The sequence below is a fragment of the Geotrypetes seraphini genome, chromosome 4 (genome assembly GCF_902459505.1).
Source record: "Geotrypetes seraphini chromosome 4, aGeoSer1.1, whole genome shotgun sequence".
In the NCBI taxonomy this organism is placed as follows: domain Eukaryota; kingdom Metazoa; phylum Chordata; class Amphibia; order Gymnophiona; family Dermophiidae; genus Geotrypetes; species Geotrypetes seraphini.
The window spans coordinates 168,432,451-168,456,399 of NC_047087.1; the positions used below are offsets into that span (position 1 = coordinate 168,432,451).

At 43.1% G+C, this 23,949-nt stretch overlaps 1 protein-coding gene across 3 annotated transcripts in view; it reads left to right on the forward strand.

Annotated features, from left to right (window-relative positions):
- The window catches only part of LOC117359105 (anoctamin-10-like), a 151,943-nt gene that overhangs the window by 30,510 nt on the left and 97,484 nt on the right, over positions 1-23,949 (forward strand). For all 3 annotated transcript variants that reach the window (XM_033941285.1, XM_033941286.1, XM_033941287.1), the window contains one exon: positions 16,862-16,996. In XM_033941285.1, the coding sequence (XP_033797176.1) occupies positions 16,862-16,996 (135 nt within the window). The remainder of the gene's footprint in view (positions 1-16,861; positions 16,997-23,949) is intronic.

The following is a 23,949-nucleotide window of genomic DNA, read 5'->3' on the forward strand; positions in this document are numbered from 1 at the left end:
ATCCCAAAAGAGTAAAACACATTTTATGCTGCTTATCCTAGAAATAAGTAATGGCTGAAGTTCATCTTAATAATAGCTTATAGACTTTTCTTTTAGAAAATGGTCCAAACCTTTTTTAACGGCTTTCACCACATTCTCTGGCAATGAATTATAGGATTTAATTACGTTGAGTGAAGAAATTTTTTCTCTGATTTGTTTTAAATTTACTACTTAGCAGCTTCTTGCATTTCCCTAATACTAGTATTTTGGAAAGAATAAACAAGCTATTAACGTCCACCCATTCTACTCCATTCAGTATTTTATAGACCTCCATTATATGTTCCCTGAGCTGCCTCTTCTCTAAGCTGAAGACTCCTAGCCACTTTTAGCCTTTCCTTATAGAGAATTCATCCCATCCCTTCTACCATTTTTGTTACCCTTCTCTGTACCTTTTCTAATTCTGCTGTATCTTTTTGGAGATGCGATGACCAGAACTGCACACAGTATTCAAGGTGTGGTTGCACCATGGGGCAATACAAAAGCATTAGAACATTCTCATTTTTGTTTTCCATTCCCTTCCTAATAATTCCTAATATTCTATTTGCTTTCTTAGCTGCTGTTGCACACATATCATTAATGATGACAACTAGATCCTTTTCTTGGACAGAGATTCCTAATGTGGAACTTTGCATCATGTAGATACGTTTCAAGTTCCTCTTTCCTACATGCATCACTTTGCACTTGCTCACATTAAATGTCATCTGCCATTTTGATGCCCAGTCTCTTGTTTTGCAAAGTACTCTTGCATAATTTCACAATCCTTTTGTGATTTAACAACTATGGGGCTCATAATCGAAAGAAAAAAAACATCCAAAAACCAGCCTAAATCGGCACTTGGACGAACATTTCTCAAAAACATCCAAGCACCGATAATAAAAACGGGTTTTGGACGTATTTCTAAATGACCTAGGCCTTCATAGTGCCGCTCAACGTCCAAAGCTAAATGGGGCGTTTTGGGAGGCGTGTTGAAGGCGGGAGTTGGGTGAGACGTGGGCCGGCTTAGACTTAGTCGTACAGCATGTATAACCGAAAGTTTAACAACAGAACAAAAACAGAACTTGGACGTTGTGACTTAGACCATGTAAAACATGGTCTAAGTCACAAAAACCCACCTAAACTCACCAGATAAGCACTGAAAACACATAACACAGACCCCCACACACTACCCCAGTGATCACTAACCCCCCCACCCCCATAAAAATTTTATTCACAACTTTAAATTTCAGCCTCCAGACCATCATCACCTGGCCGCCTGGCATAGGAAAGCCTAGTCGTCCAGCACAGAGGCAGCTTAAGTCATCTTGGGGGTGGGTTAGGGACCCATAGAGAGAAGGACCCATGCCCATAAACCCCTGTAATCAATGCATTGATACTGAAACATGTGCACTGCCCTATACACCCCCAAAACCCTTTTGTACTGGCATATAAGTTGCTCCTGCAGCCATTAGGGCTATTGGGGTGGTAGATAAGTGGGTCTAGGGGATTCTGGAGGTGGTTTTGGGGGCTCACTGTCACCTATAAGGGAGCTGTAGGGAGGAAAAGACATGGCATCCTTTTTGTGAAGTTCACAGCAGTGCCCTGTAAGGTACCCCACTATTTAGGTGGCATGTCTGGGTGTGCAGTCCATCACTTTGCAGACCCCTCCCACATCCAACAGGGCTTGTTCTAGGCGTTTTGGACTTGGACAGAAGGTTGGACGGAAATGTGGTATAAAGATAGACGATTTAATGGCTTGGACGATCTGATCGGCAGGACGTATAATTAGACGATTTTTGAAAGTAAAAAAAAGTTGGACGTATCTTTCGAAAATGTGTCTTAGGCTCTTTTTAACTTTGGACGACTTGCGAGATGGACGTAAACGGACTTAGATGTCCCTTTTGATTATGCCCTTCCACGTGTTTTAAGCAAATTTGATTACCTCACTAGTTATTCCTCTCTCTAGGTCATTTATAATAATAATAATATAACAATTTATATACTGCAGGACCGTGAAGTTCTATGCGGTTTACAATAATTAGAAGATGTGACAGTTTGAATGGATTTAGCAATGTTCTGCCGGTTAACATTGATTGAAAGATGGTACAAGTTGAGTGGAATTAGCAAAGTTTTAGAAACTAGTGATTAACAACTCAAAGGAATCAGTTATTGTGGGATGAGGTTAGTTGCCTAAGTACTTTAGGAACAGATATGTTTTTAGGCGTTTCTTAAATTCCCCACAAGTAGTAGACGTAAGCAATTGTTCTAGATCTTTACCCCATAATGCTGCCTGGTGTGAGAGGAGATGTTGATGATGTTACATCCTCTAACTGAAGGGGAGACATAATTTAAGTGTGAACTTCTCTTATGTCTGTTGGCAGAGAAAGAGAAAAGGTCAGTTATGTATTTAGGGGACAACCAAACTTGAACTTCACACGTGCCTCCATTGGCAGCCAATGCAGAAGTCGGTAGGAAGGTGTAACATGGATGAACTTCTTCAACCCGAGGATCAGTCTGATCACTGTATTTTGCACTAATTGTAGTCGCCGTGTATTCTTTAGGGAAATTGCCAAGTACGCGATGTTACAGTAATCAAGTTGGCTCAGTATGAGAGATTGTACCAGAATTCTGAATGATGACACATCAAAATATGCTCTAATGAACCGAAGCTTCCAGAGAGTGAAGAAACCCTTTCTGATTATGGAGTCCACCAGGTCTTTCATAGTTAGGCTCTGGTCCAGTGTTACACCCAGTATCTTCATAGTAGATTGAATAGAATAACTGAGTTTATTGATGCATAGTGATGTTTTGGTATCAAGTGGGTGTGGTGAAGCTACAAAAAATTTTGTTTTATCTGTGTTAAGTTTCAATCTGAATTCTGTCATCCAATGCTCCATCAAATTTAGTACTTCTGTTGCTTTGGGAGTGATTTCCGAGAGAGAGTTAGTGAATGGGATAATGATCGTGAAGCTATCTGCATAGCTAAATAATTTTAACCCCAGCTGGGACAATTGCGCACCTAATGAAGACATGTAGACATTGAAAAGCCACGGGGATAGTGGTGACCCTTGCGTAACGCCAGATGGATTGCTCCAGGTATCAGAGAGATCGTAATTGAAACATACTTGATAGGTCCGAGACATCAGGAAACCTCGAAACCAGTCTAGCACCTCTTCTCTGATACCAATTGCATCTAAGTATTGTAGCAGTTTCCCATGGTCTACTAAGTCAAACGCAGAGCTCATATTGAATTGATCAGGGCGTTAAGTCCCTTACTGAACAGGAGGCGTAAGTTATCCAAGATAGCCGCAATTACTGTCTCGGTGCTGAACAAAGGTCTAAAACCAGATTGAGTTTCATGTAAGAGAGAGAATTGATTGAGATATTCCATTAATTGGGTATGTACCAATCCTTCCATGAGTTTTACAATAAATGGAATTGATGCTACTGGTCTGTAGTTGGTGACTAGTGCTGAAGATTCTTTGCTATTTTTTGGAATTGGGGTTATTATTATGTGGCCATTGTTAGTGAGGAATTTTTCATTTTTTAGATTATCGGTTACATAATTCAGCAAAGATAGTTTAAAGTCTAATGGAGCTGCTTTCATAATTTCTGGGGAACATGAGTCCAAAACACAATATAATTTTGAATACTTGTTATATAATTTGATATAGTTATTCCATTCTAAATCTTGAAAGGAACTCCAAATCATGTCAGCTGGAATAGCATTTCCTTGCATATTGGTTATTTGATGTTCATATGTGTCATTTGTCGAACAGTTGATTCTTAGGTTTTTAATTTTTGAATCGAAATGCTGTGCTAAATCATTTGCTGAAGGTAGTTTGATATTATGCACGAGTTGAGTGTGGTGTGTGGTGTTAAATAAATTCGTAGCCAGGTTGAACAGCTCTTTTGTATTGATACCTTTTGGTCTAGTATTAGATAAGTCGATTATGGAAGAGTAAAATGCTTTACGTTTTTCTTTCATCAGTTGTTTATAGATTCTTATGTTGGATCTCCAATTGTTCCGGTCTGTCAATTTTCCTGTTTTTTTCCAAATTCTTTCTAGTTGCCTGACTAGTTGCTTCATTTTTAGAAGTTTGGTGTCAAACCATTTGTTATATTTATTTGAGCAGCTTTTGTTGTTCCGTGTAGGTTCAATTTTATCTAAAATGGATGTGCTAGTTTTCATCCAGTGATCCCAAAAATCGAACCCTTCTCCTATCTCCGCTTGTAGTTCATATTGTGACCAATATTCCTCTGGATTGATAGGACCCCTTGTGAGATGCTCTCTTTTTATCCTTGGTTGTGTTTTAGATTTTAAATGAGTCCAGTTTAACTTTAAATAATAAGTAAAATGGTCGGACTAGATATCGTGGCACCAGGTACCGTTAGGTAGAGAGATGGAAGGGTCTAAAATCTCCTTTGTGGACATAGCTACCATGTCTAAGTGATGACCTTTTTCATGTGTTTGTGTGGGTACAGGAAGAGTATAATTTAGCAAAGATAGAAAGTTTTTAAAGTCTTTCGCATCTGGATTATCCTCTTCATCTAGATGTAAGTTTATGTCTCCTGCGATGATATTGTATGAAGGAGTAATTGAATTATGTAGGACAAATTCACAAAAGTCCTCTCTGGCTTTTGGCCAGTTTTTCAGTGGGACATAGAATAGTATGCAAGAAAGGGATTCTTCTAGCTCCTTATTGCTGATTTTACAGGCTAATATTTGATTGGTCATTTTGGAATCCAGTAGTTCGAATTCAAATCCTTCTTTAAGAATAATTGCTAAACCTCCCCCCTTTCTTCCATCACAATTTAGCATAAGAATTTTAAAATTATCTGGTAGAAGATCATTTATTATTGGATCTTCTTCAGATAGTAGCCATGTTTCTGTTAGAAAAAGACAGGCCATTTGCTTGCTGATGATCCAGTCTTTAATTACGAAGGCTTTATTTCTAACAGATCTAGTATTAAGATAAGCACAAGGAACAGAGGCGGATGTGACAGGTTTGGTAGATGTAGTAGTTCTGATAAGTTTTACATTCCTTATCCTTTTTTTAAGGTTACGTTGATGTCTTCCATTATTTGAGATTACCTTAATATGATTTACCCTATCTTCTTGTGGGTCAATTATGTGCCTAATAGATAGATTGGGATAGTGACTTAAGTGTAGTTGTGGACATAGGGAATTAACGTCCTTATTAAATAGAACAATAGAATCAATAGGAAATTCATGTTTGCAGTAGCTATATTGGTTTATATTGGAAATTCTTGTTGTAGCTATATTGGTTTATATAGCTTAATATGATTTACCCTATCTTCTTGTGGGTCAATTATGTGCCTAATAGATAGGTTGGGATAGTGACTTAAGTGTAGTTGTGGACATAGTGAATTAACGTCCTTATTAAATAGAACAATAGAATCAATAGGAAATTCATGTTTGCAGTATCTATATTGGTTTATATTGGAAATTCTTGTTGTGGTAGCTATATTGGTATGTTAAAAAGCAGCAGCCCCAGCATAGACACCTGGGGAACCCCACTATCTATCCTTCTCCATTCTGACTATTTCACCCTACTCTGTTTTCTATCTTTTAACCAGTTCTTAATCCACAATAGGACTTTACCTCCTATCCCATGACTTTTGGAGTCTTTCATGAGGTACTTTGCCATATGAGTGGACGAGTGGCCTAGTGGTTAGAGCTGCTGCCTCAGCACCCTAAGGGTGCGAGTTCAATCCCAGTCTGCTCCTTGTGACTTTGAGCAAGTCACTTAACCCTCCATTAACCCAGGTACCACAATTAAGATTTTGAGCCTGCCAAGACATGGAAAATACTTAAGATTACTGTTCAATGTATTGTAAAAGGCTTTGGGTGACTGTCTTTATAAAAAGGAAGTTAATAAATCCAGATACACAATATCTACCAGCTCACCATTATCCATATTTATTCATCCCTTCAGTGAAATGCAGTAGATTTGGTAAGGCATGATTTCCCTTGACCAAATGTATGTTGGCTTTGTCTCATTAACTAATTAATTTAACAGTCTTATATCCCTCTTAAAACCAAAGCAGGTTATAATAATACATACATAAAATCAAATAAGAATAACACTAATGTGATATAAAATCAACATCTTTCATCTGCTATTTCTTAGTAAACAATACCTCATGTATATTTAATAAAAGCTTCCACAAGTAAGGATGTTTTCAGAAGATTCTTAAAAGGTTAAATGTTATCCACTAACCTTAATTGCCCAATCAGGTTGTTCCAATAATTCACCTCGCTACTAAAATTGTTTTTTGTCTGATGTCAGCATATTTTGCTCATTGTACAGTAATCATCTATTGATAACCGCATTAATTTTCAGATCTTAAAGGGCATTGTGGGTGATGCCACGTCATAGATTGTGATAAGTACTAGTGCTACCTGATTCAGGGAAAATTTTTTTTATTTGATTCGGCCTATTGAATTGATTTTTTGATTCAGTTCGATTTGCTTTTCCTGCCCAATCTGGAGGGTTTTTCAAATTTCTTGGTGGTTTATTTTGAAGCCTCTTCATCCACTCTACCCCACTCTGCCCTCTTCAACTCCATGTCAGCGCTGTGGTGTAAACGAAATAAACAAAAAAGACTTTTCCTCTCTCTGTTAGGTTCTAGCTCACGCTCACTCTGGCAGGAAACACAAAACAGAAAATATTTTTTTTTCTACCATTTTATTATTCAAATCATGTTGGTACCAGGCTCTGGTTTCTGTTTGTCTTCTGTTAACTTCGCTCCAGGGTCTCCTGCCCATTTGCCTTTTTTTTTTTAAATTTCTCCATGCTCACTATTCATCTTCCATCTCTGTACCTTCCCTTCCACTGCCATTTCCAATATTTCTGTTTCTTTCCCACTGTCTGCCATCTCTCACTCACTCACTCACTCTCTCTCCCTGCCTTGTGCCCTGGGTAAAACTTCTGTATTCCCCTCCATGCAGAAACTTTTACTTCCTCCCTTCCATTATCATGTGTAACATTTCTTTCTCTCTTCCCATGCACCATCTCTCCTTGCCCTCCATCCTGTGTCCAAAATTTCTTCCTCTCTTGCCTCCATGCATGTCTCCCTCCCCTCTACCATATGCTGGATTTCTCCCTCTCACCCCTTTCTACGTCTTTGTCCTCTCCTCCACCCCAAGTCCACCTCCTGACTGATCCCCCCCCTCACCAACCATGTGATCTGATATACCTATGGGCCTCCTAAAGCGGCAGAGGCTGCACTGTGAACAGGCTGCTTGTGGCCTGCTCTGCCTGAGCTTCCCTCTGCCGTGCCATCAGTGATGCAGCAGAGGGAAGGCCCTAGCCGAACAGGCCACACCAGTCTGTTCAGAGCACTGCCTTTACTGACTAGCCACCGCTGCTGCTGCTTTAGGAGGCCTGGAGGTATGTCAGGTCTCACCGGGAGGGGGGTGTTGTTAGTCACTGAATCAGCGAGTCTGATTTTTTTCTGACAATGAATCAATTTGAATCAATTCACTGAAGTAAATCAGTGAATCGATTTGAGTCAGCAAATTGGGCAGCACTAATGAGTACCAGGGCACTCCCTTATATACTGCATGAAAAATCAACACTAATGCATCAAATATTATCCTATTCTTAGTAAGCAATCAGTGCAGTTGTTGTAAGAGAGAGGTAACATGCTCAAATTTACCTCCACTACAGATAAGCTGAGCAGCAGCATTTTGTATAACTTGCAATCCATGCTTACCATTTTGTCTGTCACTGACATCAGGCTCACTGGTCAATAATTTTCTTGAACCCTTTTTAAAAATTAGCATTATATTGGCCACTCTCCAATCTTCCGGTACCATTCTCGATTGTAAAATAAATTACTAATTACTAACAATAGCTCTGCAAGTTCATTTTTCAATTTCATCTGTACTCTTCAATTTATTAAATTGCCCAATTATATCTTCCAGGTATGAAGAGATTTGTTTCTGTTTCAGCATTGAATACCATTTCTGGCACCGGTATCTCCCCCACATCTTCCTCAGTGAAGACCAAAGCAAAGATTTAATTTTAATCTTTCAGCTATGGCCTTCTCTGTCCTGTAGAAACTTTCAAGATCATGAATGGCGTAGAGAAGGTAGACAAGGAAAGATTCTTCAGACTACGGGGAACCACAAGTACAAGGGGGCATTCGGAGAAACTGAAAGGGGACAGGTTTAGAACTAACGCCAGGAAGTTCTTCTTCACTCAGCGGGTTGTGGACACATGGAACATGCTCCCGGAGGATGTGATCGGGCAGAGTACACTACGGGGATTCAAAGAGAGATTGGATAGATTCTTGAAGGATAGGGGGATTGAAGGGTACAGATAGAGGTAGATAGGGATATAGGGCTATATCAGGAAAACTTGACAGATCATGGACCTGATGGGGCTGTCGCGGGTGCGGACTGCTGGGCGTGATGGACCTCTGGTCTGACCCAGTGGAGGCAACTTCTTATGTTCTTATGAGTGCCTCTTGTACCCCTCGGTTGTACAGAGGTTCAACTGATTCTTTTTAGAGAATGACACGGGGAGCGATCCCCGCAGGCAGCTGCGGCGTGGCTGCGGTTTGGCTGCGGGTTATGGAGACTCCAAAGCCAAATCACCGCAGACACGGGGACAAAAGTTTTCACCGCCCGCAAAAACGGTGAAAAGATTTGTCCCCGCAGGCCAATGAACCCCCTTCTAGGAACCGCTATTTACCTGTGTTTCACCGTGTTCGTGACCAGGTGTTCGATGTCTCCGCCATGTTGTCTGTCTCCTCCAACTCTCGATCCAACTTGCACGTTGCCGCATTGACTCCGCCCCCCAATATACTGGCTCCTCATTTGTCAGATCAACCCTTCCTGCCAATAGAACCCGCCCCCCCGACGATCGCCAGCAGGAAGGTGCTCAGCCCTTCATGCCGACAGAACCAGCCCTCCCCAACGATCGCGGCAGGAGGGTACCCATCCCCTCCTGCCTACCCCAACAGCCCCCACCGACGATCGCAGCAGGAGGATATCCAACCCCTCCTGCCAGCTCCCCAACAGCCCCCCTATGATCACTGGTAGGAGGGTGCCCAACCCCTCCTGCCGGCCCCCCCAACGGCCCCCTATATCGCCAATAGGAGGGTGCCCAACCCCTCCTGCTGGACCCCCCCCAACGAACCCTCCCACCCCGGAACCCCCTTAGTCTTACTTTCCAAGTTGGACCGGACAGCTCCTCGCTCGTCTGGCCAGCAGGCCTGCCTCCGTCCAAATGAGGCGGGCCCGCCCCTCCCCTCCCCTGCCTAACCCACAGGATCCTAGGGCCTGATTGGCCCAAGCACCTAAGGCCCCTCCTATAGCGGGAGTGGCTTTAGGTGCCTAGACCAATCAGGCCCTAGGATCCTGTGGGTTGGGCAGGGTAGGGGCGAGCCTGCCTCATTTGGACGGAGGCAAGCCTGCTGGCCATACGTGTGAGGAACCGTCCAGTCCAACTTGGAAAGTAAGACTAAGGGGGTTCCGGGGTGGGAGGGTTCGTTGGGGGGGGTCCAGCAGGAGGGGTTGGGTACCCTCCTATTGGCGATATAGGGGGCCGTTGGGGGGGCCGGCAGGAGGGGTTGGGCACCCTCCTACCAGTGATCATAGTGGGGCTGTTGGGGAGCTGGCAGGAGGGGTTGGATATCCTCCTGCTGCGATCATCGGGGGGGCTCCAGCAGGAGGGGTTGGGTACCCTCCTGCCGGCGATCTTAGGGGAGGCCATTGGGAGGACCGGCAGGAGGGGTTGGGTACCCTTCTGCTGCGATTGTCGGGAGGGCCGTTGGGGGGAGTCTACAGGAGGGGTTGGGTGCCCTCCTGCCGTGATCGCTGGGGGAGGGGAGACTTGCAGCCGTAGCCGCGGTCACTATGCTAATCACGGCAGGGAGATCTTTGCCGCGATTAGGTACAGCGGCCGCGTCTACTTACCATGTAGGCTAACATTGTAAGCATTAAAAGTACATGTCGTGTTTGTTTTTGTATAGTTATTAACTAATATTTAACTAAGTTTTAAAGTTTTAAAGAATGTTTCCTTTATACGTAAATAAAGAAAAGTATTTAAAATCGTACCCGTTTGAGGCTTTTATATATGCAGCGGTGATGGTGACGGGGCGGTGAATGGGGTGGCAGTGGCGGTGACGGGGCGGTGAAGGGAATGGCGGTGACGGGGCGGTGCAGAGGATGGTGAGACGGGGACGGGGCGGTGACGGGGACCAATTTTTTCACCGTGTCATTCTCTAATTCTTTTACCAGTTTCTTGCTTCTAATATGCCTAAAAAAGTATTTATTATGCGTTTTTGCCTCCAACACAATCTTCCTTGTCAGTGCTTTGCATTTGACTTGCCATTCCTTATGCTCTTTCCTATTATTTTCAGGCAGATCCTTCCATTTTCTGAAGGATTTTCTTTTAGCTCTAATAGCTTCCTTCACCTCACTTGTTAACCATGCTGGCTGTCATTTGTTCTGCTTTTCTCCTTTTTTAATACATGGAATATATCTGGACTGGACTTCCAGGATGGTATTTTTGAATAACATCCACACTTGATATAAATTTTGACTTTCAAAGCTGCTCCTCGAAGCTGGGTTTTGTTTTTTACCATTCTCCTAATTTTATCACAGTCTTCTTTTTGAAAGTTAAAAGCTGATGTGTTGGATTTCCTGCATGTATTATTCCAGAGTTTATATATCACTTGATCATGTTATGATCACTGTTATTAAGTTGCCCCATTACTTTCTGCACCAAATCATGTCCTCCACTAAGGACTAGCCCCATCTTCTATTAAACTGCACTGCTCCCGACGCTCATAGAAACTCTAAGATTGTCGGGAGCAGCGCGGGCCATTCAGTGCGGCTCCCCACACTAGAAACTGCTAGCATAGTTTAATAGAAGAGGCCCTAGGTCTAGAATTGTTGGTTCCTGAACCAGCTGCTCCATATTTTAATTTCATCAAGGAATTTTAAATCCTTAGTATGTCCCAATGTTACATTCATCCAGTCAGCATCAGAGTCATTGAAATCACCTGTTATTATTGTGTTTCCCAGTTAGTTAGCCTCTCTAATTTTGGATAACATTTCTGCATCTATCTGTTAATCCTGGCTAGATGGAAGATAGTACACTCCTATCACTATCCTTTTCCCCTTTTACATGTTGAATTTCTATCCATAGGGATTCCAAGGTGTTTTGTGTCCTGTTGAAGTTTTAGACTATTTGATTCAAGACCATCCTTAACATATAATGCTACGTCTCTACCAATTTGATCCATCCTATCAGTGCGATATAATTTATCTTCCCTCCAACAGGGTTATACATATATTTTCATTTAGTGTAATATATTCTAACTCTCCCATCTTGTTTCTTAGGCATACACACATTTCAAACAGTGTTTGTTGTTTTTATTTAAAAGTTACTCAGCAGTTGACAGTGATAATTTGCAATCTTTTAAATCTGTTTGTTCTGTATGTAGACCAGGTGTCTTTATTATGGTCTTTATTACAACCTCTGGCATTTGCATACACACATTTCAAACAATGTTTGTTGTTTTTATTTACAAGTTGTTCAGCAGTTGACAGTGATAATTTGCAATCTTTTAAATCTGTTTGCTCTGTATGTAAGCACAACAATGGAGTCGTAAGGATGAGATGTCAATAATTCAGCCGCAGGTGTAAAGTTCAAAGTTCGTTTTATTGATAGTAGCACTGCAAGGACTCGAAGACTCGACACTGACAGTGTTTCAACATCTATGTCGAGTCTTCGAGTCCTCGCAGTGCTACTATCAATAAAGTGAACTTTAAACTTTACACCTGAATTATTGGCTGAATTATTGACATCTCATCCTCATGACTCCTTTGTTGTGCCTTGATTGTCTCGTCGTTGAGGCCCCCTTGGGCTCCCTTTTCGGTGCTTTGTATGTAGACAGGTGCCTTTATTATGGTCTCTATTGCAACCTCACTATCAGGATAGTCTATCTTCCTTGTTTTGGTGACATCTTTTAAAGACAGCTTGTTCTGAACCATGTACTTTTGAGCAACTGTTGACTTTCTCCAATTTCTAGTCTAAAATCTGCTTTATCTCCTTTTTAAATGTTGATGCCAACAGCCTGGTTAGACATTGATTAAGGTAGAGCCTATCTTTCCAGAATAGGCTTCCCCTTCCTAACAAATCTAAAACCTACCTCCCTGCACTATCACCTTTTCCACACATTAAAGCTCTGCCTGTTTCTTGGGTCCTGAGCGTGGAACAGAGACCACTTCTGAAAATGCTATCCTGGAGGTTCTTGACTTCCACTTCCTACCTAAGAACCTAAATTTGGCTTCCAGAACCTCCCTCCCACATATTCCTATGTACCAAAACAACTGGATCCTCCTCATCACTGTCTAAAATCCTACATAGTTGACAAGTGAGGTCTGCCAATTTCACACCAGTCAGGCAGGTAACCAAGTGATCCTTACATCTACCAGCTGCCCAGATATCTACATGCCTAATGATCAAATCTCCAACTACAATGGCTGTTCTAACGCTTCCCTCCTTGGCAGAAGCCCCTGAAGAAACATCCTTGGTATGAGAGGATATTGCATCCCCTGGAGAGCAAGTCCTGGTTGGATCACTTCCTGTCATTTCCACAGTGGTGACTGGTAGATTTTCTCTGATAGAAAATGTTACTGAATAATTTGACATGTGCAAGAGTAGATCATGTCCTTGGTCAACATTCTTGGCTGTTCTTACTTTTCTATATCACACATTCAGACTGTCTTACATTGAAGAATAGACTACTTGATTTTATTGCAAAGGTCTGAACAATACGTTCATCTGTTGGCAGGTGCCATTTTGGATCGTGTTATATTGCAGAACAGATTATTTGACTCCAATGTGAAGACATATGCATTTGTTGTATCAGCTGACATATTTTATTGTAAACTAGATGGACTGTTCTCATATGTTAGATTGTTCTTATATGGTGTAATCCTTTGTTGAGATATTTTAATGCATTTTTTACTTTTATATATATTTTATTTATTTTTCACATTTGTAAAATAAATTGTCCTGTGCTATCCAGAAAATATTGTTCCAATTTGGTTTTTTGTTTATTCTTACTGCAGTGTCATAAACCTTAAGTTTAGGGATTTACATTCATACCAGAAGTGATGGAAAGATACTTTAAGTTGGTTATATTATGTGCCAGTTCCAAGGTACATAAAGAATGTATCCAGCTTCTTTTTTTCTGTAAAATTTAGCATTAGTTGTTTATAAGAGCAGTTTGGGTTAAAAATAAATGCTACAAAAACTGAATTTGTCTATCCGTCATCTAATAGGCAAAAAGAGATAGTAATGCCAAATCTGAATTGAGATGATCAAATTTGAAAGCGGCACAAAATTGTTCAAAGTTCTAAAACAACTGAGGCTTCTGAGACTTGGAGACCAGGCATCTAAGAAGCAGATGAAATTTTATGTGCATATTTCCAAAATGTGTCAGTGCCTGTACTTTGTCATAATACAACACAAGGGATTTTATTGAAAGTTTCTTTGGAAAGTCCCAACTAGGATCCTGGTTTCGGCAGAACACTGCCTTTCTCAGGGAACATACCAAATTGATAACAGGATATTACAGTGGTATCTCTATTTCAGGTAGTTTTGAAAAAGACCTAACAGCCAAACTTCTAAAGAAACTTGTCAAGGAACTCTCAGTGAGAATTGAAAGTGTGTCGTTCTTTCCATAGGAACTTTCAATAAAATCCCTTGTGTTATATTGAGACATCGGCTTTGCCTTTCTTTTGTTTTGCTTCTCGTTGTGCTGGGCAAAGGAAGACTCCTCTTTTTCTGTTGAGTGCCTGTACTTTGACATCAGTGAGGAACTGGCCTACTAGTATGTATATTGTTTCTGAAGTTGTTTGAATGGTGGCTGTGAAAATATAACAAATCATTAAGGATCTGCACAGATCAAAAATTTTCAGTTCATTTTTGTTTCGTTGGCTTTTCCCCCCAGTTTTTCAAGTAGTTTTTTTTTTTTACCAATTAATTCCACTCATTCATTCTAATAGCTTTTTAAAAACTAGTCGTTTAGAACTCTCTATTGTGCAAAAATCAGTTGGACACTTATTACTTCATAGGTTAATGTGCATCAAATCAATTTTGTGTGCTCCAAAAGGGGCATTAACAAACTGAAGGAACACTAACATATTCATATCCCTACAAATTATTTCTTGCACTGGGTTTCTTACAGATAAAAGTTATGAAATGTTCATCATGTCTGTGGGTTAATATATCCAAAGAAGCAACTTCAGTGGGGGCACTATGTAGTCTTTGTTGTTTATTTTGATGTCCCCTAAAAATTTGTAATTTTTTTGATGTATACATCACTTAGAATTTTGAATAAGCGATCAATCAAATCTATAATAAACTTGAAACTTGAACAAACTGCAAATGAATCACAGGGATTAAGCTTCAAAACACCAAAAGGGTATTACCAATATCGTGAAAAAATCTCTAATTGAAAAATTAGTAAAAAAACCTTTAAACCCAGCATCAGGATAGCACCTGCACTGTAAATTTAATCTTGCAATTTTCAATTTTTAACAACTAAATAAGGGAATTTCAGTACGGGCTCAAATTTCCATACAAGTGACCAAGGCCCCGAGCAGGTATTAATAAGTGACTAGCACCAGACCAAAAGGTCTAAATAAACCCTGCCCTGTACATCATAATTACCCTTTTTTAAAATTAATATCATTCAATAAATAAATACAAAGTGCAGACGTGCAATTAGAGATTTTTTCACAGGTATTAAGCCAGACAAAAAATATGACGTCTTTCTGCCTATCCAGATCATGAAAATGTCATCAAGTGAAACTATGAGGCCAGAGTAAGGAGAGGAAGAGTAAAGACATTTGGACACAAACATGACTACAAGCAAGCAATATCAATGGTTGTTGTGACTCTGAAAGTTGTACCTTTAATCCCTTGATAGAAATAGCTTAAGCGTTTACATGGAAAAATGTCACTATTTACATGTGTAGGTCACACAGTAGTTTCCAAGGGAGTGTGTTGTGAGTGGGCCAGAAAAGTATGTACCGTATATTTCCAACTTTGCCATGGTAATGCATTCTTATTTAACAAAAACTGAACTTTAGCTTTCAGTTCTGCTCCAAAGCAGATGTAAGAGTCAGCTCACTGCTCAACTGAGGCTTGTGCATGTGATTAAAGGGGAAATTCTGCTTAATATCTCTGGTGTTTTTAAATAGAAATAAAACAAAGAAAAGAAAATACCTTTTTTTATTAGACTAACGATACATTTTTGACTAGCTTCTGAAGGCCAGAACCTTTTTTCTGAAATAGGCACTGAGCAAAAGATGAGAATATCAGAATATGTAAATGAAGCATGCAAGCATTCCAGTGAAAGTCTCAGGGGAAAGATAGGGGAGGAGCGGGAATAAAAAGGTGGCAAATAAATATAATGTTGTGGTTGATAATGTGATAGGAGCCCAGATCTTTATTCATTAACCTGCCCGATTGTGACCGATCCATGTCTGATCCATGGCAGGCCGACCAATTCACTACAGGCTAATATTTAAAAAGGAGTGATCGGAGGAACGCCCCCCACTGACAGCACGGATCGCTACTGAGCAATCCCGACACATGCACAGACCATCTTTTTGTCTGTCGATGGTCTGCGCATGCTCTCTCCGTGCAAGGAAGACATTTGCAGGCAGGCGGGGGGGGGGGAGAGGGGTAATCAGCCAGAACATGTCAATCCTACTAGGCCTTAACCCGTCCAACTCTCCTACTTTCTGCCACCTTCCCTGCAGTGCGAACCCGCGGGTTTAAAGCGGGGCTGGACTGCGGCGTGTTCTGGAACACGCCATAGTGCAACCCCGCTTTAAACCTGCGGTCTCACACTGCAGGGAAGGCAGCAGAGAGTAGGAGCTCAGGGCAGAGAGCAGGGCATGATCGGGGCAGAGCTTTGGGCAGAAAGCAGGGCTGGAAGATTGGGGCAGAGCTTGGGGCAGAGAGCAAGACATGATCAGGGCAGAGAGCAGGGCTGGAAGATTGGGGCAGAGCTCGGGGCAGAGAGCAGGGCTGGAAGATTAGGGCAGAGTGCAGGGCGGCAATGAAGCAGGAGAGTCGGCAAAGACGTGAGCGACTGGTCCCCAATAGTCTCTTCTTCAGTTGATCAGCCAGCCCAGTCGGTTTCCCAGATTTGTTTATTGAATCGCATCCCTGCCTACTTTGCATGCCGTTTTCCCTCATTTGCACGAACAGATTGGAAGCGAATCGGAGGAGAGGTTAGTGAATCGGGTCAGAGGGAAATTGGGTTACAAAGGGGTCGCAAGCCGATCGGAACACGATTGGTTTGATTAGTGAATCTAGCCCTAAGTCCTATCTTGTTGATGTCAAAATGTTTCCTCATCTTTAGCTTCAAAGGTCTTACATTCCTGGATTGTTTTAAAGCTTCCTCTAACCATAAGGTCACTGATGTTTAAAACCATTGAACAATGTTCATATAAAGAATTTTTTCACTGGGCTCCTCTGTTGGCTTTTCCCAGATATTAAGTTTTGTCAAAACTGGCAGCTATGTATTCCTTTCTTAAATGGCATCCTTCTTGTAAATACTGCAATCTATATGTGTATTTCCTGGAATTAAATATCTTTAAACATACTTTGTAAAAAGGTCTATGTTCATCTGTTCGCTGTATCAACTAGATCGTAAACTCCAATAAACAGGGATTGCTGCTTCTGTGTAAGTGCTGTGTGCACCTCGTAATGTTATTGTTTAATTCTAATAATAGTAGGACCCTGCAATCATGTACAATGACATCTTCTGTTCACAGAGAAACCAGAGGCTTTTCTGACATTAGCTGAGCGCCAGCTTCTAGTGAAATATGCTACTGACAGCGCTAAAGTGTTGCAGGAGACACCTGTCCCAGGATATCCTGAGCGAAGACTCTACCCAGGACAACCCATTGGTAACTTTTAGTACAACAGTCATATGTTCAGGTTATAGCCATCATTAGCAGGGGGTGGGGTGGTCTCAGAATTAGTGGCAGACTGTAAGGAACATACATTGGGGATTAATGAAACCTTGAAAGCCAATCAGTCTGGTTCCTATTAAACAAGATCAGTGTAACAATCAGGCAGTCACTTAGGAACAGAAATATAGCTATCATTGAGTGAGCCTGACAAAATTCCCAGGGCTACCCAATGGTAGGTGTCAAATGCAGTTGCTCCTTCCCTGCAAGTACAGCATTTCTCCCTTCCTCTGCCCCCACAAAAGTCCAGCAAATCTCTAGCTCCTTCTCCCCTCCCCTTTCCCTGCTGGTCCTCAAAGCTCATTGCATTTCACCAGCAGAGGCAGCGGTGTAAATAAGCTCCTCTAGCCAGCCTCACTAGTAGAGAGTTGCGCGGGGACAGAAATCCTACCCATCCCCGTGAGGAATCCCACCCGTCCCCACCCATCCCCGTGAGGAATCCCTCCATTCCCACCCGTTCCCGCGAGAATCGCCTCCATCCCCGCCCGTCCCTATAAACTTCAGAAATAGTTATTTCATTTAATTATGTTACTGAATTAAAGGCTCTGGTAGAAACCCATTTACAAATAAGCAAAGAGACTTTATTAATTTGGAAATATTAATTGGGAAGAATACATACTTTGTAAACGGGTTTCTATCAGAGCCTCTAATGTTTATAAATTTTTATCAACACAACTAATATACTACTTTATCCTGAAGCAAAAAAGAAATAGAATTTTTTTCCTACCTTTGTTGCCTGGTTTCTGCTTTCCTCATGTTCTCATTTAATTCCTTCCATCCACTGTCTCTCTTCTCTCTGCGTGTTCCATTTGCTCTGTTACTGTGCCTCTCCCTTTCTCCCCCCTTCCAAATTGGTCTGGCACCCATCTTCTTCCCTCCGCTCCCCCCATAGTCTGGCATCTCTGTCTTCTTCCCTGCCAGCGTCTTCACCCCACTCTCTCTTCCCCATTTCCCTTCAGCGTCTTCTCCCCACTCTCTCTCTTCCCCATTTCCCTTTAGCATCAGCAATGAAGCTAATAAGAGGTATGGAGAACTTGGAATATGAGGAACGACTCAAGAAACTGGGACTGTTCTCTCTTGAGAAGAGGAGGCTGCGAGGGGACATGATCGAGACGTTCAAAATACTGAAAGACATCGATAAAATAGAGCAGGAAAATAAATTATTTACATTGTCCAACGTGACACGGACAAGAGGACATGGTTTGAAGCTAAGGGGGGACAAGTCCAGGACAAATGTCAGGAAGTTCTGCTTCACGCAGCGAGTGGTGGACGCCTGGAATGCTCTTCCAAAGGAGGTTATTAAGGAATCCACTGTGCTAGGATTCAAAGGCAAATTAGATGCACATCTCCTTATGAGAGGCATAGAGGGATATGGGTGACTAAAACTACATCAGGTGTATACCTGACTGGGCCTCCGTGTGTGCAGATCGCCGGACTCGATGGACCATGGGTCTGATCCGGAGATGGCAGTTCTTATGTTCTCCTCCCTCTGTCTTCCCCATGTGCTTTCAGTTTCCTTCTCCCCCCCCCTCTGTCTTCCCCATGTCCTTTCAGCATCCTTCTCCCCCCGTCTTCCCCATGTCCTTTCAGCATCCTTCTCCATCCCTTTGTCTTCCCCATGTGCTTTCAGCGTCCTTCTCCCCCCTCAGTTTTACCCATTTCCCTTAAGCGTCTTTTCCTCTCCACTCCACCTTTCCTCCCTTTCTCCCTCCCTGCCCCTTACCTATGTGGCGCGTCCCCGTCCGACCGACAATAGAACAGGCCCGGTCCGACAAACCTCCCTGCCCTGAATCCAGCTGCTGTAAGAAGGTAATTTAGATTCATGGTTACAGGGCAGGGAGGTTTGTCAGACCAGGCCTGTTGTCAGTCGGTCGGGCGAAAGCGCCACGAAGGTAAGGGGATCTGGCCGGCTCTGCAGCCCCCCTAAGGCTGCTCTGTGGCGGACCGCCTCCCTCTTGGTACACCACTGCCTTGAATTTATCCTACCTGCCCTGCCACAGCACACAGCCAACCGGAAGTTTTCCCGATGTCAGCGCTGATGTCGGAGGGAGGGAGGGCTTTGCTTAAGCCCTCCCTCCGATGTCATTGTGGAAGACTTCTGGGTCTGCTGTGTGTTGCGGTAGGGCAGGTAGGCAAAAGAAGACGAGCCTCGCAGGAACCCAGTGATCCTAGGGGGCTTCCCCATGGAATCCCCGTGACCCTAGGGGGCGTCCCCATGGGATCCCCATGACCCGAAGGGGGAACCCGCAGGATCCCCACGGGTCCCGTGGGATTCCCGTCGTCCCAGTTTCCGTGCAGCTCTCTACTCACTAGGACCTTTCCTCTGCTGCATCCTGCATTCTGATGCAACTTCCTATAGGCAGGCAGCAGAGAAAAGGCCCTGGAGGGGCTGGCCATAGACAACCTATTTACAACATTGCATCTACTAGTAACTTGCCATGCATTTTATTTATTTATTCATTCATTCCATTTTCTATACCATTCTCAGGGGAGCTCAGAACGGTTTACATGAATTTATTCAGGTACTCAAGCATTTTTCCCTATCTGTCCTGGTAGGCTCACAATCTATCTAATGTATCTGGGGCATGGGGGCATTATGGCCCAGATTCTCAAAACTTTAACGTAGTCGCTAAACTGGTTTCTGATGGTTTAGCCTGTATGCATTTTAGCGGCAGATTATCATAGCGGCTTATCTGTGTCTTTAGTGAGCTTTCTAGCAGTCTACAACACTGCCATGCAAATGGGCTCTTCAACATTAAATGAGCACTCCGGTGGATAATTGAAAATCACCGCGACATTTTGTAAGAGCATCAGTGACAAAAATCAGTGACTGGTCCAGGGGTGCCGGTAAAGTGACAGCACAGTTTTAAACCCCGACAGCGGGAGAAATGCCCACTCTCTCCCGCTGCCACACAACACCTGCCCACAACAGATGCCTACTCTCTCCCACATAGAACTAAAATATGGTTATGCAGTATACAAATAATGTAATGTAATTGATATAGTGTATCTAGATTTTCAGAAAGCTTTTGATAAAGTTCCTCATGAGAGGCTCCTGAGAAAATTAAAGTGTCATGGGATAGGTGGCAAAGTTCAGTTGTGGATTAGGGATTGGTTATCGGATAGAAGACAGAGGGTAGGGTTAAATGGTCATTTTTCTCAATGGAGGAGAATAAACAGTGGAGTGCCGCAGGGTATACTGGGACTGGTTTTATTTAACTTATTTATAAATGATCTGGAAATTGGAACGACGAGTGAAGTGATTAAATTTGCAGATGACACTAAACTGTTCAAAGTTGTTAAAATGCAAGCAGATTGTGAAAAATTGCAGGCAGACCTTAGGAAATTGGAAGACTGGGCATCCAAATGGCAAATGAAATTTAATGTGATGCACATTGGAAAGAATAACCCAAATCACAGATGCTTGCATCCACCTTGGGGGTTAGCAGCCAAAAAAAGGATTTGGGCGTCATTGTAGACAATACGATAAAACCTTTCACCCAGTGTATGGTGGCAGACAAAATAGCAAACAAGATGCTAGGACTTATTAAAAAAAGGGATGGTTAACAAGACTAAGAATGTTATAATGCCTCTGTATCACTCCATGATGCAACCTCATTTGGAGTACAGTGGTACCTTGGATTACGAGCATAACCCGTTCCAGGAGCATGCTCGTAATCCAAAATGCTTGTTTATCAAAGCGAGTTTCCCCATAGGAAATAATGGACACTCGCTTTGATAGGTTCCCCCCCCCCCCGAGAACCGGCATTGCTCCCCCCAAAGGGCCCCCCTGCGATCCGGCACCCACCCGACGCGATTGGGCACCCCCTCGATGCGATCCGGCACCCCCCCCCCAATGCGAATTCGCAGGCCTTGAGCATGCGCAGATGCTCAAGGCCCAGCAGAAGAGGAGGCCGATCTTCGGGCACCGGCACCAAGCACAGGACATGCCGGTAACAGTTCCCAGGTGACGGTAAGAAGCGGCAGGTGGGTGCCCAATCGCATTGGGGGGATGCCCAATCGTGTTGAGGGGGTGCCCAATCGCGTCGGGGGGTGCCGGATCGCGTCGGGGGGGGTGCCGGATCGCAGGGGAAGGGTGCCAGATCGCGGGGGGCAGAGCGCCGGATCGGGGGGGGGGTTCCGAGGTGCCGATTTTGCAAATGTTTTGCTCGTCTTGCAAAACACTCGCAAACCGGTGCACTCGTAAACCAAGGTACCACAGTATTGCATTCAGTTCTGGTCGCCTTATCTCAAGAAGGATATAGCAGCACTAGAAAAGGTTCAAAGAAGGTTCAAGATGATAAAGGGGATGGAACTCCTCTCAAATGAGGAAAGACAAAAATGGTTTCAGCTTAGAAAAGAGACAACTGAGGGGAGATATGATTGAAGTTTACAAAATCCTGAGTGGAGTAGTACAAGTAGATCGATTTTTCCCTCTGTCAAAAATTACAAAGACTAGGGGACACTCGATGAAGTTACAGGGAAATACTTTTAAAACCAATAAGAAGAAATATTTTTTCACTCGGAGAATAGTTAAGCTCTGGAACACATTGCCAGAGGTTGTGGTAAGAGTGGTTAACATAGCTGATTTTAAGAAAGGTTTGAACAATTTTTGGAATGAAAAGTCCATAGTCTGTTATTGAGAAAGATATGGGGGAAGCCACTGCTTGCCCTGGATCGGTAGCATGGAATGTTGCTATGTTTTGGGGTTTTGCCAGGTACTAGTGACCTGGATTGGCCACCATGAGGAAGGGCTCCTGGGCTAGATGGACTGTTGGTCTGACCCAGTAAAGCTATTCTTATGTTCTTATGATATCTTTGACCTATTTTGAACCTGGGAGGAAAAAGAGGAGATGGCTTCTGAGGTGTCTGAGGTATCTCCAGCTTCAATGTAGAGCTGAAGTCAGCTGTAGGAGAGAGAGAGAGAGATGCGGAAGGTGGAAGCAAGAGAGTGAGAGAAAGCAAGAGAAGAGAGAATTATAGTGAAAACTAAAGTTGAGAGCATTGAAAAGATGGGGAAGAAGAGAGAGAAATGTATGGGGATGAGAAAGGAGGGACAAAGTAATGTAATGTAATGTAATTTATTTCTTATATACCGCTACATCCGTTAGGTTCTAAGCGGTTTACAGAAAATATACATTAAGATTAGAAATAGGAAAGGTACTTGAAAAATTCCCTTACTGTCCCGAAGGCTCACAATCTAACTAAAGTACCTGGAGGGTAATAGAGAAGTGAAAAGTAGAGTTAGAGGAAAAATAAAAATAAAATAAACATTTTAACAAGACAGCATTGATCTAAATACTTTGGGAGGTAGAAGAGAGGAGAGAAAAGAATAGAAGCAGAAGGGGGAGACGTTGAACAGTAGAATTCTGGAGAAATTTAAATGATAGAAATAGAAATAAAAAAGTGAGTGTTGTTTCTAGAAAATTCCTTCCCCAGGGCCAGGGACAGCAGCATACCAGGGGAAGGAAGTGCCCTGGATATTGGAGGCCAGCACTGCTGCGCTGTGCACCCTCCTGCACTCCTTCCTCCCTCCCCCCCCCCCCCCCACTTGTCATACCCCCACTGATTACCTCATCAAAATCTTTGGTGGCAGCAAGCAGCTGCTCGTGCTGGAGAGAGAAAGGTGCGGTAGGTGGTATTCAAATACAGTAGAATCTCAGTTAACTGGGTCTCAGTTAACCGGGACTCTCACCCAACCGGCAACAAAATAGCAAGTGGGAGAAAAAAAAGTTCCCTGAAGCACCAGTGGCAGAAGTTCTAAGCCACAAACCTCTGTCCTTCCTCAAGCCCCGAAGAACTACAAGCAGCGGCAGTCCTGAGCCATGAACCCCACCTCCCTCCTGACCTGAAGTACCACGCAGCAGTATGCTGAGCTGCAAATCCCCACTTCCTCACTCAAGCCCCCTAGCAGCTGAGGGACAAATTCCCCCTCCCTTCTGCCCTGAAGCACCAGTGTGGCAGCAGTCCTGAGCCGCAAAGCCCTCCTCCCTTCTTCCCTCCCTCAAGCCCCTTAGTGGCAGAAGCAGGCAGCGGTCCTGAACTGCTAACCCCCCTCGCTCTCTCCCTCCTTTCCGTACCCAAGCTCATCCGGTCAGCAGAAGGCAGCCTTAAAACAGGCTTCCAACACATCAGAAGAGAGGCCTTGCCAGGGCTGGCCGCAAGCAGCCTGTTTTGAGGCTGCCTCCTGCTGACCAGCTGCACTCGGGTAAGGGAGGGAGGGGGTTTGCGGCTCAGGATGCGGCCTGCTTCTGCTACTTTGGGGCTTGAGGGAGGGAAGAAGACTTTGTGGCTTAGGACCGCTGCCATCCTTGTGCTTTGGGGCAGGGAATTGAGACTGTGTTAGACAAGGTTTCTAACACACTTTCAATTAACCAGAAAAACAGTTATCTGGTATCCACCATCCACATAAACTAAACTAAACGGCGGTATAGAAGAATAAAGTTATTATTATTATTATAAACCAGACCTTAAGTTTATATACCGCATCATCTCCACGGATGTTGTGGAGCTTGGCACGGTTTACAAGAACTTAAAATATAGGAAGAGAAGGAAAAAAAAGGTTTACATGAACTTATATATAGAAGAGAAGAGTAAGGGGGGATAGAATTACATTTTTGTGAAAAGCCAGGTTTTCAGTTGCTTGCGGAATAATTGGAGGGAGCCCAGGTTCCGCAGCGGGATAGTAAGGTCGTTCCAAAGACCTGTGATTCTGAAGAGATGGGATTTTCCCAGTTTGCCTGCATAGCGAATACCGTGTAGAGAGGGGAAGGATAATTGCCAGATAGCTGAGATTCTACTGTATTGTAAATAATAATGATACCCGAGTTGTGTATGTGAAATTATACTCTGCCTGGAAGTGGATGATTAGAGTACATAATATAGTGAAA